Source organism: Anomalospiza imberbis, chromosome 3 (assembly GCF_031753505.1).
Source record: "Anomalospiza imberbis isolate Cuckoo-Finch-1a 21T00152 chromosome 3, ASM3175350v1, whole genome shotgun sequence".
Taxonomy (NCBI): Eukaryota; Metazoa; Chordata; class Aves; order Passeriformes; family Viduidae; genus Anomalospiza; species Anomalospiza imberbis.
The window spans coordinates 54,759,999-54,777,895 of NC_089683.1; the positions used below are offsets into that span (position 1 = coordinate 54,759,999).

The 17,897-nt window shown below is 38.3% G+C and overlaps 1 protein-coding gene across 1 annotated transcript in view; it reads right to left on the reverse strand.

Annotated features, from left to right (window-relative positions):
• ARHGAP18 (Rho GTPase activating protein 18) overlaps positions 1 to 16,792 on the reverse strand; it is an 89,620-nt gene extending 72,828 nt beyond the window's left edge. The window contains exon 1 of the mRNA XM_068184430.1: positions 16,631 to 16,792. Coding sequence (XP_068040531.1) covers positions 16,631 to 16,674 — 44 coding nt within the window. The 5' untranslated portion in view covers positions 16,675 to 16,792. The remainder of the gene's footprint in view (positions 1 to 16,630) is intronic.
• Between the last annotated feature and the right edge of the window lie 1,105 nt (positions 16,793 to 17,897).

A 17,897-nucleotide genomic window follows, 5' to 3' on the forward strand; every position in this document is an offset into this window, starting at 1 on the left:
AAGCATCACCAGCATCTCTTTTCTATTTTTTTGTGCTGTGCTATTTTATATACCGTGAATGAGAGACATGCAGAAGCAAAGAGATGAGGATTGCATTTTGTGTTAATGAAATGTAACATTTTTAAAGGGCCACATAATTTCCAGTTAACAATCCCAGTATAGGAAATCAGCAGCATAAACTTCTGTTTTCACCACTTTTTCCAAGCACATTTTCTACCATCTTTAAAACTGAAATACAAGAAGTGAGCACTTTCAGAAATTTGAGTATTTCACAAATTCTCATTGAGAATACATACACTTTGTAGGTAACCATGAATGACAATGAAATTTGGTAGAAAATATTACAAAGAAGATACCTCTAATACCATGAGTTCTTATATTCTTGAGAGGATTTAGAACCTAATTATTTCACCTGTGTTTTGGAACATCTTACAGAAGTATGAGGGGATAATCATCCGTAGGATTTTTCATCACCTGCTGGCTGATGTACAAAAGCTTTAGCTATACACAAGTACCTTCACTCCAGAAGTCTTTACAATTTTCTCAGAATTATAAGTGAAATTGATAAATATCATAAAATCACATTTCTGTTAGCTTAGCTGGCTAGGAACAATCAAGTAGTACTCATATGAAAATCCTATTGTTTGTGTTTTGCTTTTCTCAAGCTGCAAGGTGAAGGAAAAACCAGAAGCATGGTAAAACCAGCACACAGGCCACAAACAAGAAAACTTCAACTATTATACAAATATGTTTTTTTTCTCCCTCATTGCCCATATATGCAGATATATAGTGATCAGCACTCCAAATTTTCTAATTGTCTAATAGGACTACCATAGATTGTTTGAGGTTCTTTTCTTAAGGCAACAGATGATAAGGATTGATGAATAGACAAAAGGCAAATTGATAAATTATAAGGTAAATGCCTACATTGTAGAACAAGAAGTTATCATTCCATAGCTGAGATCATCAGTGTTTTGGCACCAGGGTGGCTTCTACCAAGATTTCAGTCCCCTGACCCAGTGCTGCTGGGGCTGGATGATCCACAAGCCTGGCTTTGGTCTTGTAAATACTCTTCTGAGGAACAAATAAATAGATCCATAAGTGAATTTTTTGCCATAAATAGATCCATGAGTGAATTGTTTGCCATCTGGGTTTTGGATTCATGAGAGATTCTCAATTTTAAGTATTTAAATTACTTTTTCCTTGTGGTTTGTTTGTTTTTTGTTGTTTGTTTGTTTGTTTTTTTCATTGGGGGATAATTATAGGTCAACCAGTATTTCCTTATTCTGCTTTCTTTTTGCATTTTTTCCTTAGATCACTTTCTGATTTATTTCAACATCATTCTTAGCACCAGAGAGGTCCTTTAAGAAATAGCACGATGGTAAAAAATTAGAGCACTCTTTCTTTCAGGTAAAAAATCCAGAACAGACAGGAGAATGAAACTGCAGTGTGAAATTCCACAAGAATTCATGTACAATTATTCCCTGCAGAGCTCCCACCAAAATGATGGGATTACCATGTGCCAGCTCCCTCTCCCTTTCATGTTCAGAAAGATATTTACAGTTCAGGCTGGACACGGACAGCACCCAAGTTTTGAGCACATCCCAAAGGAATTAGGAGAATTTTGGAATTAAAGCTTTTTCACTATGGCCTTCTACACTTTAATTTTGCCAGCTAGACTCTTCCAGAATGGGTACAGAGAAAACATACTAGTGTAGATAAATTTTTTCCAATATAAGAGTACTTGTAACATTTAATACCTGTTCAGGTATTTAGGTGGCCGTAGTAGTGTAAAGTGCTTTTCTCTTGCAGCCACAGTAGGGCTTTTCCTAGTATAACTATTATTTAAAAAAATCCACATTTCTAACAGAAATAGGCTGGTTTTCAAGAGAACAAGAGCCCAAAAACACTTCCAAAAATTAGAAAAAATAATCTTTAGACATCTCATTTTAGTTTTACCAAAGCAACAGCACAAACACTATGTCTCCCTGATGGTTTTAGGGATCCTGGCCATGAATAAACAGTTAAGGGGAAAAAAGCTGCATTCCCACCAAAACATTTTTTTTCCTTAGCCTGTTTTTTTCCCTTCAGTTGCTTTGGATCATCACTAAAAATTAAGACAAAACTGCTATAAAAGATTATTGCTACTCTAAGAGGAAATGCTCATAGGAGCAGTTTTCAAACTGAATACTTTGATTTTTCCTAGCCCCAGTTTCAGAGTTATCTATTTCTGGAAGCATCAGGTTATTATCTATCCAAAGTGCATTTCATTATAGTAATCACAGGAAGATATTTTTACAAGTAGTCAGCCCAATGTATAAGGTGTGCTGCAACATTATGGAGAAATATATTTTACAATATAGAGCCATAACAGTTTAAAATGTCTTAAGCGCTGCCTAATGTACTATTCACATGGGCAAAACTGGAATGTTGTATTTCCCCTTGAAGCGAGTACATAATTTTTTAGCAGCCAACAAGCTGTGAAATAGTTGTAACTTTCGGATGTTGCCATGTTTCAAGTACCCTGTTTTAATCAGTAGAATTCCCTACTTTTAACTATTCAGTTCAGACTATTGTAGCTATTTTAGTCAACCTAATTTCCTATTCTCTTGGCTGCAGATAAGTACTTTAATGAAAAGCATGAACAAAATTTTAAAATAAAGCTTCATCACAGTGGCTTTGCAAGGACACACTACGTGTACTGGATTTTGTATTATTCACTTTTAGGGTCTGAAAGTACAGAAGTGTTGGGATAGATGATTAAGTACCATTCTTAAATTATAGACATATTGCAAAGTACAGAAGAATACTGGGAATATATTTACAAATCTCCCAATAGCATTTACTGTAGTATGCTTGGTGTATGTCAGAAAGACTTTTAAGTCATAAAAGTACAGGGCAAACTCTTTTGGCATAACATATTCTTCTTCATACAGAAGCAAACAATGTGCATTAATAATAAAATAAGTATTTGCCTAAATTGTACAGTCAGATCAGGTTTTCTGTTAGGAGGCTGATTTTCCCAAACATCCAAACACAATATAAAGCTGTGTTTAAAACATATTCAGATTTAAACTATATTAAATACCATTTCTAATTCAGAACTTAGTTGAATATGCCTGGCTCATACAAGCAATCTTTGTGATTTGACTGCAGGCTACTGTAATTATAGGATCAATTTTTAAAAATTGACACCACCAAACACAGAGAGCAGAAAAGGTGGTCTGCAGGTAAAGACAGGGAGCTAAAACACTGAGACACAAAGAATTGTATCAATGGATCTTCCACTTTCTCTTCCAGCAGCAGCACTAAGGTGAATTAACAGTAACTACAATGAAGAAATTTATTCCAAACAAACTGAAGGGGGTGGCATTCCACATCATGTGTCATTACAGTGTTATTGCTTGCCGCAGGATGCTGGTGAAGCTGAAAGCTTACATGAGTTCTCGGCAAGACCGGACATGTTTGTCAAAAATTTATCCATGGACTATTGCTAAACACACAGAAAGAACATCTGGCTCAGGAATTGCCTGGCAGCATATGGCTGCAAGCTGGTGACAGCATTGGGAATATTGCCCCTTCCTTAAAACTCATTTATGGGTGTCTTTTGAACAAGTAGGATACCAGGGAGATGGACTTTCTGTCCAAACCAGTAGAGCTACTTTTATGGTCAAACAGGCCATAATTTAAAATAATTATTGTTCCTTGCATCAATTACAGTAATGTAAATGCATGTGAATGACAAAAAATAGAAGTTACTAGTCAGTATACAGCACACTATAAAAAAGTCTCTTTATTACACTGCATTATTTAATCTTTGGGTTTTTTTTAAAGTAACACATCCTATTTAATTTATTATTAAATTTATTGAATTTTCTGTGGATACAACTTCCTGATTAGGTTTAAAACCATCACCTTTCAAGGAAATCTGGATCACATTTAACATGCAGTTGTCACAAGCAATTCTCAGGAACTCATTCCCAACTGTGGATCTTGTGATGTACAGGTTGGCCTGCTCCAGCTTTGCAGAAATTAAGCAATTCTTCAACTCTAACCCCTGTAGCTGAAACATTTTAAACACAGAGTAACACTGACAGTGTACTTATCTGCAGAACACAGGCTCCTTTCTAAATTGAAAACCACATTCCCTGCTCATAGTGGATGTTCAGTGTTATCTTAATTCAGTGAATTATGTATTCACAAAATAAACATGCATTTAAATTTTAACAGTTGCTCGTTAGTCAGCGAAACTGTTGTGTTTATACCCTGATTGGAAATGTAAATATCAAAAATATCATTGGACAAAGAGAAAGACATCTGCATCACTCTGAATTTCTGAGTGACATTTTGAGTTAATGAATAAAAACTGTCAAATGCATTTTGCTACAGCAAAAAGTAAAAATATTTAGAACACCTCTGGATTAGAGCACTTCCTTAAAAAAAGATCTGTTCTCACTGTAAAATGTCAGTATATATTATCAGATCAATGTCCTTTGAAAAATTACATTTGCAGGCATCGCTAGAGGTCATAATCGAGTTAATACTGATGCCCAAAGACTGTCCTGATTGTTTGGTTTTGGTGTTATGTTTGAGTCAGTAGGACAGCAACCTAAGAATGTATTTTAAATAAACTTTTATTTGCTTCAGATTAAACCAAAGTAGATGGAGCAAATAAAACAAATCCCCTTGAGAATACTCCCAAGAACTCATCTCTTTGAACATGGTATTAAATACAGTTTACATAGCATATCTTTAATATTAGTGAAGAATTCCATATTTTGTTTCCTTCCATTTCATTCCAAAACACTTGATCATTATTCATACCTTCTGCAGTGTCATGAAAAAACCTGCAATATTTAATTTTATCTATTGGGGCCTAGAGTTTTTCATTTTGCTCCAACTATTTGTTTTTGCATGAAAAGCCTCATTACTGGAAGCAGCTAACACAAAGGAGAACTGCAGAATCAAGTGATTTGCTAAGTTAACAATCTCAGCAGGGTTCTTAGGTAATACAAGAGTAGGTTCAAAGATCTCTGAATTACAAATTAATAGTTGCACAAATTCCAGAGAAATGAGTGAGCAGTTCAGTCTCTGTGCAGCCAGTTCATGGGGTGGGTGTTCCAGCCTGAGGAACCATCGGCCAAAAACATTAAGGAATTTTGTTTCTCAGAGTACATATCTGATAGGAAGAGTAGAAGAGTAGGACCATTTTTCCTTTCTATCCTGCTAGTTGCAATATTTTGTGTTTTGCAAATTAGACAGCAGCTTTGCTTTCACTTCCCTCAACAGTAACTGGGCTAGAGAAGGTGGATTTTGGTTGACTTTGGACATAAGTCTATTTTCCCCAGAAGCTGGGATATCTGCTGCTGGAAGTTCTGGGATGACTCTGAGTATTTCTGTCACCAGTTATTAGAATTGTTCACAATAATTGTCCGGATCAGAGAAAAATAGTTCCTAATTTGGCAATCTCATAATCCTTTCCCCCTTTCCTGTGTATCAAAGAGATTTGTACCCTTGGGGTGATCGACAGCACACAAACATACAGTGCTGGGTAATGGTGGGTGCAAATCAGCTGCCTTCTGTAGCTTCCATTCTTCTTGTAAATATTGACATCTGTGTTTTCTATTCAAAGGATTTCACCTGAAATTAAAATAAAGTTCATAATTTTGAAAGGTAGAGAATTATTTGCCTAATTTTGCCTGATTTTTAGTATGACCCTTTTTTTCCTCCCCTTTATTAGTGTCTGAATTCCATTGTGTTCCCAAGCTAAACTCAGAAAACATATATAAAGGACAGGATCTTCAGTTAAATTCTCCAGCTTCACAACCAACAGTGGTCAATATTCTGTGTATCACCAGCTCAAAAGGAGATTTTTGTGTTGAAAAATACAAATGCTCAGTCTTCTGCTTTCAAGGAATACTTTGTCATTTAGCAAGCTTTTATCTCCAATACCAAATGTATTCAATACATGTGGGCATACCAGTAGCTGTCAGTCAAACCAGCACCTATAATGGGACTGTGATCCAGCAGTGTTCAAACCTGATCCTCATGGACGAGTTTTGGAACTCCAAGATTCACCTAAGTACCCCCATAATTTGAAGCTCAGGGAATAGGTGAGGCAAATGTATTTTTGTGTCTTGAATGTAGCAGCTGTCAGGAAATGCAGAGATGTCAACCTGATATCCATCTCCAAGGCAGGACCCTCCAGCTCCAGTAGCTTCAAAAGCCTCTATGAACTCCATGCTTGGCCTTCTGCCAAGAGTGGTGATTACAGAGTGTCATGACATGCAATGCTTACTCATTTTTCTTACGTGCCCCAAATGCCTGGGTTTTCTCCTCATGACAAGTTTTGGATCCTCTGTTCCTAACTACAGAACTAAAAGTAAAATGCTGGTGCAGAACAATGTCTGCCAGTTCTTTGAGTACTTACTAAAGCAGAGGACAAAAATAAACAAGACTATACTATATGTAACACATGGATACATTAAAGAGGATTAAACAGGGTTTTATTATGAAACCCTGTTCATGTTTACTAAAACATAAAATGGAATGACTGAGCTTGTAAAGGTGCAAGTAACAATCTACCACCCATTTTTTTCTGTCCAATTAAGAAGGAAACAGCTCTTGTCAGATGGCAGCATGATGCCAATGTCAAACAGGAAGGATTACAGCATTCAAGGCATCTTAATTCTAGTGCATAAACATTAATAGAGGCTTTTCTTTCACCACAAATGGCTAATGTAGCTAAGCTCTGACACTGGTCTGAACTTCTCACTTACCTAGGGAAACTAAGTGCTGCTGTTAGCAGCATAGTAGATGAAGTAATATTGCCTTTAATAAAAATGTCATGAAGAATTTACAAATCTGATGTAAACCATTAAATTGACAACACCACGAAGCCCAGAACATTAAAATGGTGTCTCTACATTAGCTCTACAGACACCTTGAACGAAAACATAACATTCTTTGCTGCACTTAAATCTATTATAAACAGCTCATTATGATTTCCTAATTATCAAATTGATCTGGACCTTATACTCTGCTATGTAAAAGAGTTCAAGGCAAATTGCTAAGGGCACAGAGTGCAAGGGCAGTCAGTAAATACCAGGCAGTTCATTGCATGAAAATTGCTTTTGTTTAGGAGCAGAAACACGGTTCTGAAAGACATTTCAAAGTGATATTTACTTAAACACCTCTGTTCCATCCTCATTTCATGTCTGTCTGTCCCCTAACACTGAAGGCCTTTGTTTATCCCATTTCTAGTGAGTACATGTACACGAGCATGCATTGATAATTCTTACATTTAAATAAATCTTAAAAACATCTATTTACCTAATATCACTACTACATATTTTAATGTTATTTTTTATTATAATCTATATTTTGATGAGTTTTACTGCTCTTATTCATATTACAACAGCAGTAGTTTTAAAACTCTTTCATTTTTGTTTCTGTTAGTTTTTATTTACCTTACTGGGTAAATCACCTTTACCTCACTTACCAGAAAGCTGAGAGCCAGTGTGGCACTGTGGGAAAGAAAAGCTAAGGACGAATTTGCTGTTGCAGGTAGTTCAAAGGATTATCACACAGCCCAATCCTTCAATTTTATTAGAAATTGTTCCCTTAACTGAATTAAATATCCAAGCAGGTTTTTATCCAAATTAGGTTTCCTTCTTAAGTTTGTCTAGAGGCAGATGGCAACCTTTAAAGATTATTGGAGATATAAACCATTCTATCTTATAAAGGTAATTATAAATCAATACTATGTCCCTAATTCATAGAGAATATGTGCTTTTCTGTGGCTATGAAATCTCTTGTCTCATTATGCCCAGGTCTAATAGCATTTACTGTCATAATAGCAAAATGTAGAATTTATGGGAGATGTCAATCTGTTGCTAGTGCTGGCCACCAAATGCAGGGCCATGTGTTTCTCTGCTGGGAAGAGCAGAGAGGACCAAAATTCTTTTCACAGAATTAAAATTTCACACAGGAAACATACATGATAGATCAGTTCTCCTCTTGCACCCACCCTTTGCTGCAATATCCCCAAACTTGGGGTTTGGAGAAAATTTTTAAATTAGATAGCATCATAAATTGGACCAAAGGGGTTGGCTTGCACCTGTAGAGAGGGGCAGAAATTCTCTAATTTTCACTAGAGGAACTGTCAATTTTGCAGAAAGGAAATGAAGGTAAAGGTATCTGTAAACAAGGGAATGTAGGTCTGGCTCTCATTACTTTGTGTAAATCCTTAGGCCATTTGATTTTGTCTCAGAAATTATGATACAGTCCACGATGTCAATGCATGCCCTTGCCACGAGCAAGAGGAGATTCACCACTTCACTACCTACAGACATTCCAACTTTGAGAGCAGAATCAAATGCAATAAGAAAAAATATCTTTGTCCAGACTTGATGCAAAGAAGAAATTAACAGAATTTTTAGCTTCATAAATGATATTTGTCTTGACTTAAAGTATATTTTTCAGCAGACATGAAGTATTAGCATTTCTGTTCTTATAAACATTAAATTTATTGAATGCCTATGACTACTTCCTTTCTGCTGGACATTTTTGTGTTGAGTTTGCCTCCAAATGGCATTCATGACCCTTTTTTTGTTTTTTCTTGTATTCTGCATTTCAGTATAGGTGGACATTTTTAATAGCATTGGCATGCATTTCTTTGCTGTCACTATTTGCTAGTATGCTCCCAAGGAAGAATATTTTTATAAATGCAACTATATACTGTTTTTTCTCAAAGTCACCAAGTTCTTGCCATGACATTGCTTGACTTATGTATCAGTAAGTCCACAAAATGTCTGAATTTCTAATTCCTCTATCAGATTCAAATTCAAATTTCTGCAGCTCAGTGGGACACATAGTGCCTTAGAGCTCTTTCTAGGTTGCTGGCTTCTAGTAAGTAAAATGTGCTTGCATATATTACGTTCTTGAGTTGACTTTTCTATTAATTTTCACTGCTTTTGCTTTAAATCTCCGACACCTCAAATCTTACTTTATACAGCACTGTTTCTTATTTTGATCTTTATGGTACACAAAGAAAATTTATTGAAGGGATGCAACCCTTCCCTCCAAGCTGATGGCTTCTGATGGCCACACTGGCTTCTTTTTTTTTTTAATCCAGATATTACGAAATAAGTTTTGAAAGTATTATGGAGGAATGAGGCTGACAAAAAATTATACTTATTACATTATAGAAATCAAGTATCCATTAATTCTATTGATCACTCTTGCAGGAAAAAAAAAAGGTAATATTAGGCTTTTCAATTCTTAATGCAGTCAGTTTGCCTGAGATGCTATGTCAGGAAGGATTGAAGGAAATAAGTGTCTGAGCCGGAATAGTGAGGGAATTAAGATCTATGTGTATGCCACACACACTGCTGTACTCCCTAAGAGAATGAGGAAAACAAGCCCACAGTTACTGCAGCCATCTCCTTTTCAGTGCTGGAAAAGCCACCATGTGGGCTACCCAGCCAAGGCCATGCCTGGTTTGCCAGGTAGTACCAGAGAGAGGATATGCTGTCTGGAAAATATTTGCCAACCATCCTTCCCCTTGGTGGCAAAGGTCACCTTCCACCTCCAAACAGTACAAGTGTCTCCATTTCTATTGCATCTGGCAAGCTTTCTTATCAGTGAGAAGCTGAAATGGTGAGTGTCCCAGGGCATGTTCCTTGGGCTCTGATAATCCTCCTGCCTTTGCATGGTTTGCAGGAGGTATCCCATGGAACAGAATGGTGACAAATTAAATGATAACAAAACATCAGTGATGGCCTTTAGTCAAAGATCTAATTAAATTCAATTTAAGGAAAACTGCTAGGTTGAAATTCTTCATTCACTCTGAGAATTCTTTTGTCATTTATCATAGATTGGTCAGAAAGTGGTTTAAGCTGTTTCAAAGCAGTGATGAAAAAATATCCTTTTCCTGAGCCAAAAGTGCTGATGGAAGAGGGTGATTTCTTTGCAGAGCTGGAAATACAATAATTTAGTAATCCTTTTTAGTCAAAATGAGCTGAATTGACAACTTTAAATAGCATGTAGTTACTAGCAGCATTTTGCTGAGTGCATGCTTTTTTCTTTGCATGTCAGTTTTAAATAAAAATAAGAGTTCAGGCTTACACACAGATGATTCCCAAGCCTAAAGACCTTGAGTTCTCTGTTCCACAGCCTCACCACAGGTTTCTCAGATTTTCAGTATCTTCTGAAGGAAAAAGGTTGGGAGCTCAATAAAGATCACTGACAAGTGCACAGCATCTTCAATTGAGAAAATAAATGGATTTATCTAAACACTGCATAAGGTATGAGCAAAAAGTCTAGAAGAAAGGAGGGAGGAGGGAGGAGGGAGGAGGGAGGAGCAGCAGGGGATGGCAAGAAAGTGCTGTCTTAAAAGTCAAAAATGTAGGGATAAAGTAAAAATTGCCAAAAGTCAGGCAGTCTCCTGACAGTTGACAGGTCTTGACGCTTAACAATATAAATTAAATTACGTATAGTATTCTTGGACAGTACAGAGAAAATGAGAAATTAAATGACAATGAAGTTGCTGCACAATAAGAATGAAGTTGAGATCAAAGATAATGTTGGCATGGCCATCCCAAAACTTCCCAACTCGATACTCTGTTAGGATAATAACAGCAAAAGCCAGACTATTCCTGAAAATCTGTGGATAACACTACATTGTATTCAAGCGAGAAGCAAAGTCTTTAATTTTGGTAAAATCAATGCAGGTAGAACAGATAATCATCTGTCTTTGATATTGAAATAATTTCCCTAAGAATTCAATAGTAAGTGATTACAATAATCTATCAGCTCAAGTGATGCTATATTACCAGGGAATGTCAACATAGGCATAACAAATATAATTCAGAAAGACAAAAACTGAAAAACTGGCAACTTTATGTCTGTTACTCTGAGCTTGACAGTGTGCAAATCTTTTTTAAGAGCTCCAAAGGAAAGCAACTTTTGAGACGTGGCAGTAAATGGAAAACTGGGATAAAATACAAGGCATTAATTACCTTTACCAAGGTAAATACAGATTTTAATAATAAAATAACATGTATTAAGGAGCAAGGGCTGCAGGAGATGAATCCTATATGGCCTTCAGTATTGCATTTGATACTGGAACACATAAGGACTATAACTACATACAGAGCTAAACAAACAGGACAGTGGGATCAGTGCAAGTTTGTAAATGAGGGAAAGGTTTATTTTAAAAGAGACAGCAATACATTACATTGAAAAACAAACCAATGAATTGGGGGAGTCTTCCTATTAAGATTTCTCTGGGTTCCCTCCAACTAATGATCTTATTATTTGATATTTTCATTCGTAACTTTGGCACAGAAAGAAGAATGTGAAATCTACTGGTATTATAAAATTAAGGATATAAATTTAGAGAAAGTCCAGGATATTATACAGGAAAATTTGATTAATGAAAGGACTGAAAAAATAAAAAATCATGCACAAGCGCATGAATTTAATAGACTTAATAACTACATTTTATGCTATAAGCCAGGGGGCTCATCAGTTTGAAATGACAGATACTAATTGGTTATAAGGCAGCCATCAAACACAGTGTTGTACAGCAATAAAAAGGTATAGGCAGTTTTGTGTACATCTAGCTATATCAGGCTAGAGAGCAGACTTTTAATATCACAGGCATTGATCACACATTAAGTAAAATTATAGTGTCACTTTCAATCACTCATAATCGAGAAAGATGTGGTCAAATGTGGACAATCATGTGGAAAAGAGCAGAGTCTAGTCAGCATGAGCAGCTAGGAATCAACAACAAAATTCCTGCTTGTGAGTACTCACAAACATATATCTCTTAGGTGGGAAAACCAATTTCCTTTCACAGACAATATCAATACAAAAGAAATATGTAGAAACTTTCCACTGGCAGCTGTAGGGAGAAAATTAGAAATTCATTTCTAAATTTCAAGAGGAGCATGGTTCCAGCACACACATCAAGAAGGACAAATAGCCTAATCTTTAAAAAAGCTCAGTATGTTTATGAAGTGGATTAAAGACAGTGGCTTTCTTATAAGCTGGAAGGTAGCACTCAGAGTGATAGAAAGTTCTTTTAAATCTGGCCTCCTTATGTCCTGTGCTCCTACACCAGGGTATAAGGAACAATAGAGAGTGGCTACATTAGATATTAAGAAAAAAACCCCTTATGTTAAGGACACATTAAGCTTCTAAAAGAAAATTAATTAAAGAACTTTAGAAGTCAACAACACAGCAACATCAGGTCTGTGTGTCCCAAAATGATTTTTTTTTTAATGTATAATTTTACAAATCAAACAAAATCATTCACAAGTATACTTTTGGCTTGAGGGGAAAGCAGGGGCTGGTAAGAATAAAAGACCAGCCAATGGTCCATGCAGACCATTTGTATGCTACTGCAGAAGCATAAGGAGCCATAAAAGAATACCTGTGCTCTATAACCTCCCCTGCAGCACTCAGCAGAACCCTGTATCCTTTACTTGACCAGCAGAGATGGCCACACTAGTACCAAGCCCAGAAATCATCATAGTTCCCAGGGATGCTCTAAGAGAAACATGAAACTTCTGAAAAAATTTCACAGGGAAACCCTTTGCCCTAGTATGGTAGCCAGGGATGCTGAACCAAGAGGTTCAGACTGTGTGCTTTTGTAACAGCCTCTGCTGCACCTCTAAGCTTGAGGTAGCTGTGTTCCTTCCTCTGCTTCTCCATCCTCTCAGGAGAGAGGATAAGGGAAGATGCTCCTTCCTCAAGATAACCATGCACCACCACATGCTGAGGTGTTGGAGTAGCATCAGTATAGTGTCTTGCCCAAACTTATTGAACCAAAGCTCAATTGAGAAAAACGTGCCAGGCCAGTTAGAAACATTGCTCAGGCAGGATTCAGTCCATCTTAAACCATGCAGATCCAAACCATGCATTTTTAAGAAGCAGATCATTAAGTTCACGTACATTTCAAAGATGCACAACCTAAGTGAGATCTTTTGGTGAGTGTAAAGCTGTTGGAATCAGATGTAACTGACAGTGTCAGCAGAATTATTTTTATTTGCTGACAACTTTTTAAAGATATAAAAATTTCATATAAAAAAGCAGGGCTCTCATGACAGCTCCAAAACAGTATTATTAGTTGCTGCTTTCAACAAAAATCTTGTTGTATTTCATGTGACCACTTTCAGAGACAGGTTGTGAAAACTAATAATTAATTGATAAAAAAATTGAACTTCCAAAATAGCATTTCAAGCCTGGAACAGTGCTTTTCCACATGTGTAGCTTAAGAATTTGCACTTCCTAAAATGAACTACACCAGTCATGTTTGAATTTCTGCAATACAATTTACTATGGAAATCTCCTTGGTAGCTTCAAATGATCACTCTCCCCATGAATGTCTTACATTCATAAGTCTACATCTTTGTCTTCAGTTTGCTTGTGTTGCCTGGTGTTGTCATTGCAAACTGCTCTGCTGCCATCTCCTTTGTTTGTTGTTCTCAAGAATCACTGCTCTTTTCTTTTTATTTTTTTTGTGCACCACTTTGCTCTCACTTGGTGCACAATCTTTACTTGTACAGAGCTAATTACATTAAGCATATTTATATGAAAGCATTTTGCTTTGCTGAGAACCTAATTTAGTATTTTTACAATTAGTTTCTTGGCTGATCCATTCCCATTCAGCAACCCTGCTTTTTGTCTGAGTGAAACTAATCAGAAGTCTACGACTCAGCAGAATGGGGTTTACATGGTACAGAACCATGCTCTATGAGGGTTAATTAGCTGAGGTAAGTATAAAAGACCAAGTGCTGCTACATGATTTCTTCTACCATCATGAGCATTGCATCAGTGTGTTTACTTCTGATGTTCAGAAAAGGGACTTTTTGGAACAGTTGTATAGTGCCTAAGGTATTACTCCTGTAGCTTCAGGATCCTGAGTTTTTGCAAGGTGTCAGATTCAAAGACAGGTTCCTATGATGTCCACATTGCTGCTAACTGTGCAAGTCATAAAGTGATTTGAATTAATTATCTACTTCTCTAAAACCTTAATTAAGGGCACAGTTACTATTCTCTAAGGATCTGATTATAGTAATTGTGCTGCCTAGTGTACTATTTTACTGTCATAGTCTAATCTTGTCACAAACTCTATTCTTAGAATTTATGAAGTACAATTTTTAATATTTAAATATAATTTTATTAATGTATATTTGCATAGTATTTATTCACTTACTGTGGCAGAACCTTAAAACTAAATTCATGGACTGGGACTCAATAGTTAAGAATTTACACAGAATACAGGAGTTGCAACTTACACATAGCAGTTCTGCCTAGGGTGAGAAAAAAGCATAATGCTGATGAGAAGCATTTTTACCATCACACCAGCTACCTAACTATTCTTAACTCAGTCTGACAGTGAATTTTTTGGGTTCCTTGCTGTTAATTGGTTTTCAGCTACTTCCATTCTCATAAGTAGCAAAATATACATTATGGTGTGGCTATCCAGAAGCCTATTAAAATTATTTAACCAGAAATCATAGTATTTCAAAAATATGTCAGACATTTCATATGTATGCACTCATTTCTACATCACTGTTTTCTGGATTCATTTTTATATTGCTGGGCACTTACTATGGAAGGCAAATAATAAGCACCTGGTAATACCTAATAATGATAGCTGTTTTTGTCTGACTGATATTGACTAAAACATCCATCTCCTATCTATCATGATTTTGTGACATGAATGGGAAAAAAAGTATTGTGTGATCTTGCTAAAATCAATCCACACTTTAAGCCTACAGACTCACTAAAGATGACCAAACGTGCAAATCTTCCCTGTCCTGCTGATGAGTAGTGGTTTTAGGGAACAGCTTTTGCTCATTTATATCCTGATAAATACTGCCACTGTTTACCACTCCAGCAATACTCAGTGAAGTATCTATCCTACAGTTTAGCACTGAGAAATGAAAATTTATCCTTACTCATGTTCATTTAGGACTAATAACCTTCAGTTTTTCAAATGTTGCATTTACTGTGTCCCTTTTCAGCTGTATCTTCAACAGCTCTACTTCTCATATAAAAGCAGATTGATTGACTTCTTAACATCTTCCCTTATTTTATTGACTTCTTTCACCCAGTACTAAACTACTGAAATTCTGCCTTCATCCAGGGTGCTGACCAGGACATTTGTTAAACTTTCAGATATGCTTTTCACTCCTTCTCAGTGCCTTCATGCTCATCCAGCGTGAGAAGCGCATCCTTAAAGTTCATTGAACTTGTCAGCCTTTTTGCATCTTTTCTCATGATATCTACAAAATACTTGACAGTGATCAGGCTGCCACTGGATAAAGAACATAACTTTTTTGCTTTGCTGCATTCATTCAGCTGTCTGCACTAATTGCTGTTACCTAATTCCCTTTATATCATAAAGTCTTTGAGGCTGAGACTTTTTCTAGTCTGATGTTTATAAAGCAAATAGAGTAATGAAGCTCTGGTTCAAAATCAGCAGGAATATTCCTTTAAACAAATAACCACTGTAAGAGGAGAACAGAAGAAAGGCAGGAGCAAGGAATTGGCAGGGAATTTTCTTTCTGGACTTCCTTCTCTATTTGCCCAGCAAAGTAACACAATATAAAACCACATAAATTTATAAAATTTATGATTTTATAAATCATAAATTATAAAGCTGTGATTTTGGTCAGACTTACAGAATAAGTTTAACAGTGGTAGCAGTTAAATCAGTGGAAAAAAAAAACAGGTAAAACTGGCAATATTACATACTTCTCTCATGCAATTCATGTCAAAATGTTTTTATTTCAAGAATTGTTTAAAATACATCTACAGACTGCAGGTATTCTAGGAATCAAGTCTTAAATCATACCAATAAAAATGATGTACAATTGATTGCCCTTTTCCCCCTCATTCCTATGGCTAACTTGAAAAAAAAATTAGGTCATGAAATCAACTCTCAGAGCAGCCTTATGTGAAAATACTACACTAAAATATCATTATGTTAAGAAATTAAGTTTCTGTTTGCCATTCTTGATACATGTTATTTAAGTTTTCAATCAACTCTTTTGATGTACATGAAATGTTCATATACAGGGGAGAAACTGATTCAACAAAACACAAGCAGAACATAATCAGGAGTGCGCACTTTTTTGCTTTCCCTCCACTCGGTGCAAAAATATTCGTGCTTGCCGTCGGAATTCTAATTAGAATAGATGAAAGTGGGGAAAACGCCTTAGTAATGCACCCTGACAGAAGTCGTATTAAAAAAAAAAAAAAAGTAAATATGCAATTTGTCTAATCCATGCTACTATAATTACACGACACAAAGGGTAGGGACACCGACTTTCCAGACTTTAGACCGATAACTGGCGTTTTTTCCACAGACGCGCCTTGCTGTCCTGCCGTGCCGCAAGACGCGCTTCGGGAGCGACTGGCAAGAGCAGGACGCGGCGGGGAGCGGAGCAGAGCGGGACGGGGCGGGGAGCGCCCGGCCGGGGCAGGACACGCTCCCACCCGCGGTGACAGCCCCGCCACTGCCGCTCGCTCCGCACCGCGCCGCGGCTCCCTGCCGGGCGTCGCGCCCGGCGGGAGGAGCAGCGCGGCGGCCGCGCTCGCCCGCCCTTACCTCAGGTGCAGGTAGTGCACCAGCTTCGTCACCACGGTCACCATCTTCCCGGGTCACCTTCCCCGCCGCTGCCTCGGGGCCGGGAGGGACACGCGATGCGAAAGGAGCCGCTACCCGGGGACTGCTCCGTCAGCGGCTCCTCGCGGCTGCTTCACCGCTCTCGGCCGCTCGGGCGGCAGCGCCTTCGCCCCCGGCCGTGCCCTGCCCGCGCCGCCGCCGCCGCTGACACTCGGCCACCGCCGCCCCGCCCGGCAGAGGCGGGGCCGGGCCCCCCCGCGGGACGGCCCGACCTCGCCCCTCCTCCGGCCGCCCGCCCGGGGGTCGGGAGGGGGCGGCAGCTGGGGGCAGCTGGGGGCGGCTGGGCCGCGACCCCGGCGCAGCTTCGCCAGAGAAGCGCGGGGAGTCCCCGCCGTCGGGGCGGCCCCCGGCCGCTGCCCTCTCTCCGCTCCGCTCAGCGCCGGCCGGCGGCGGGGACACCGTGACCAGGGGCAGATAGAAGGGGAGGTGCGGGAACACGGGCGGGGAGGTGCGGCGTGGGTGCCCCGCGGAAGGGGGAAGCCGGTCCCGTCTCAGTGTAAGGCACGCTGAGACCCGCACGGTGCCTCTCTCAATCGCTGCTCAATGGGGAAGAGTTAAACGAGGGGCAAGGGAGGTGATTGTTGGCCTGGACACCCTGCCTCGCCGTACGAAACCGATGTCTGCGCTCCATTCAGCTCAGCAGAGGACGGGGAAGGAAAGGTGGATTGATTATGGGGTGTTAGCTTTTACTCAGGAGGATTTGTCATAGTTCTTTAATCTACCAGTAAGAGCCGAACGGACTGGAGCAGAAGGCAGCCAAATTAAGGCTGGGAGCAATCGTTGGCATTACCGTAAGGGTACTGAAAATTTGATATTACCTATATAAAACACTACTGGATCTTGGATCTCTTGACATTCCATCTCTACAGTGAATGACTTCCTCATATAAACCACATATAAGTAATTTCTACATCTGTTTGATTTGGGTTGTGGAGAAAATTCTGGGATCTTTATTGCTGTGAAGATCAACCAAAATGATCACAGAACAAGCGACTGGAACAGTAGATCCACGTTTTCAAATGTATGAATATTAATTTCTTAATTTCTGGTGCACTCCAAATTAAGAGTATCCCTTCAGCCTTATTCTCCCCTTCTTTTGCATCCACTGTGGGCACTTGAACAAGACAAGACTCTTGAAGAAAAGTTGTACGTGTTAAGTTTAATTCAAAGACATTCATAATGCACACAT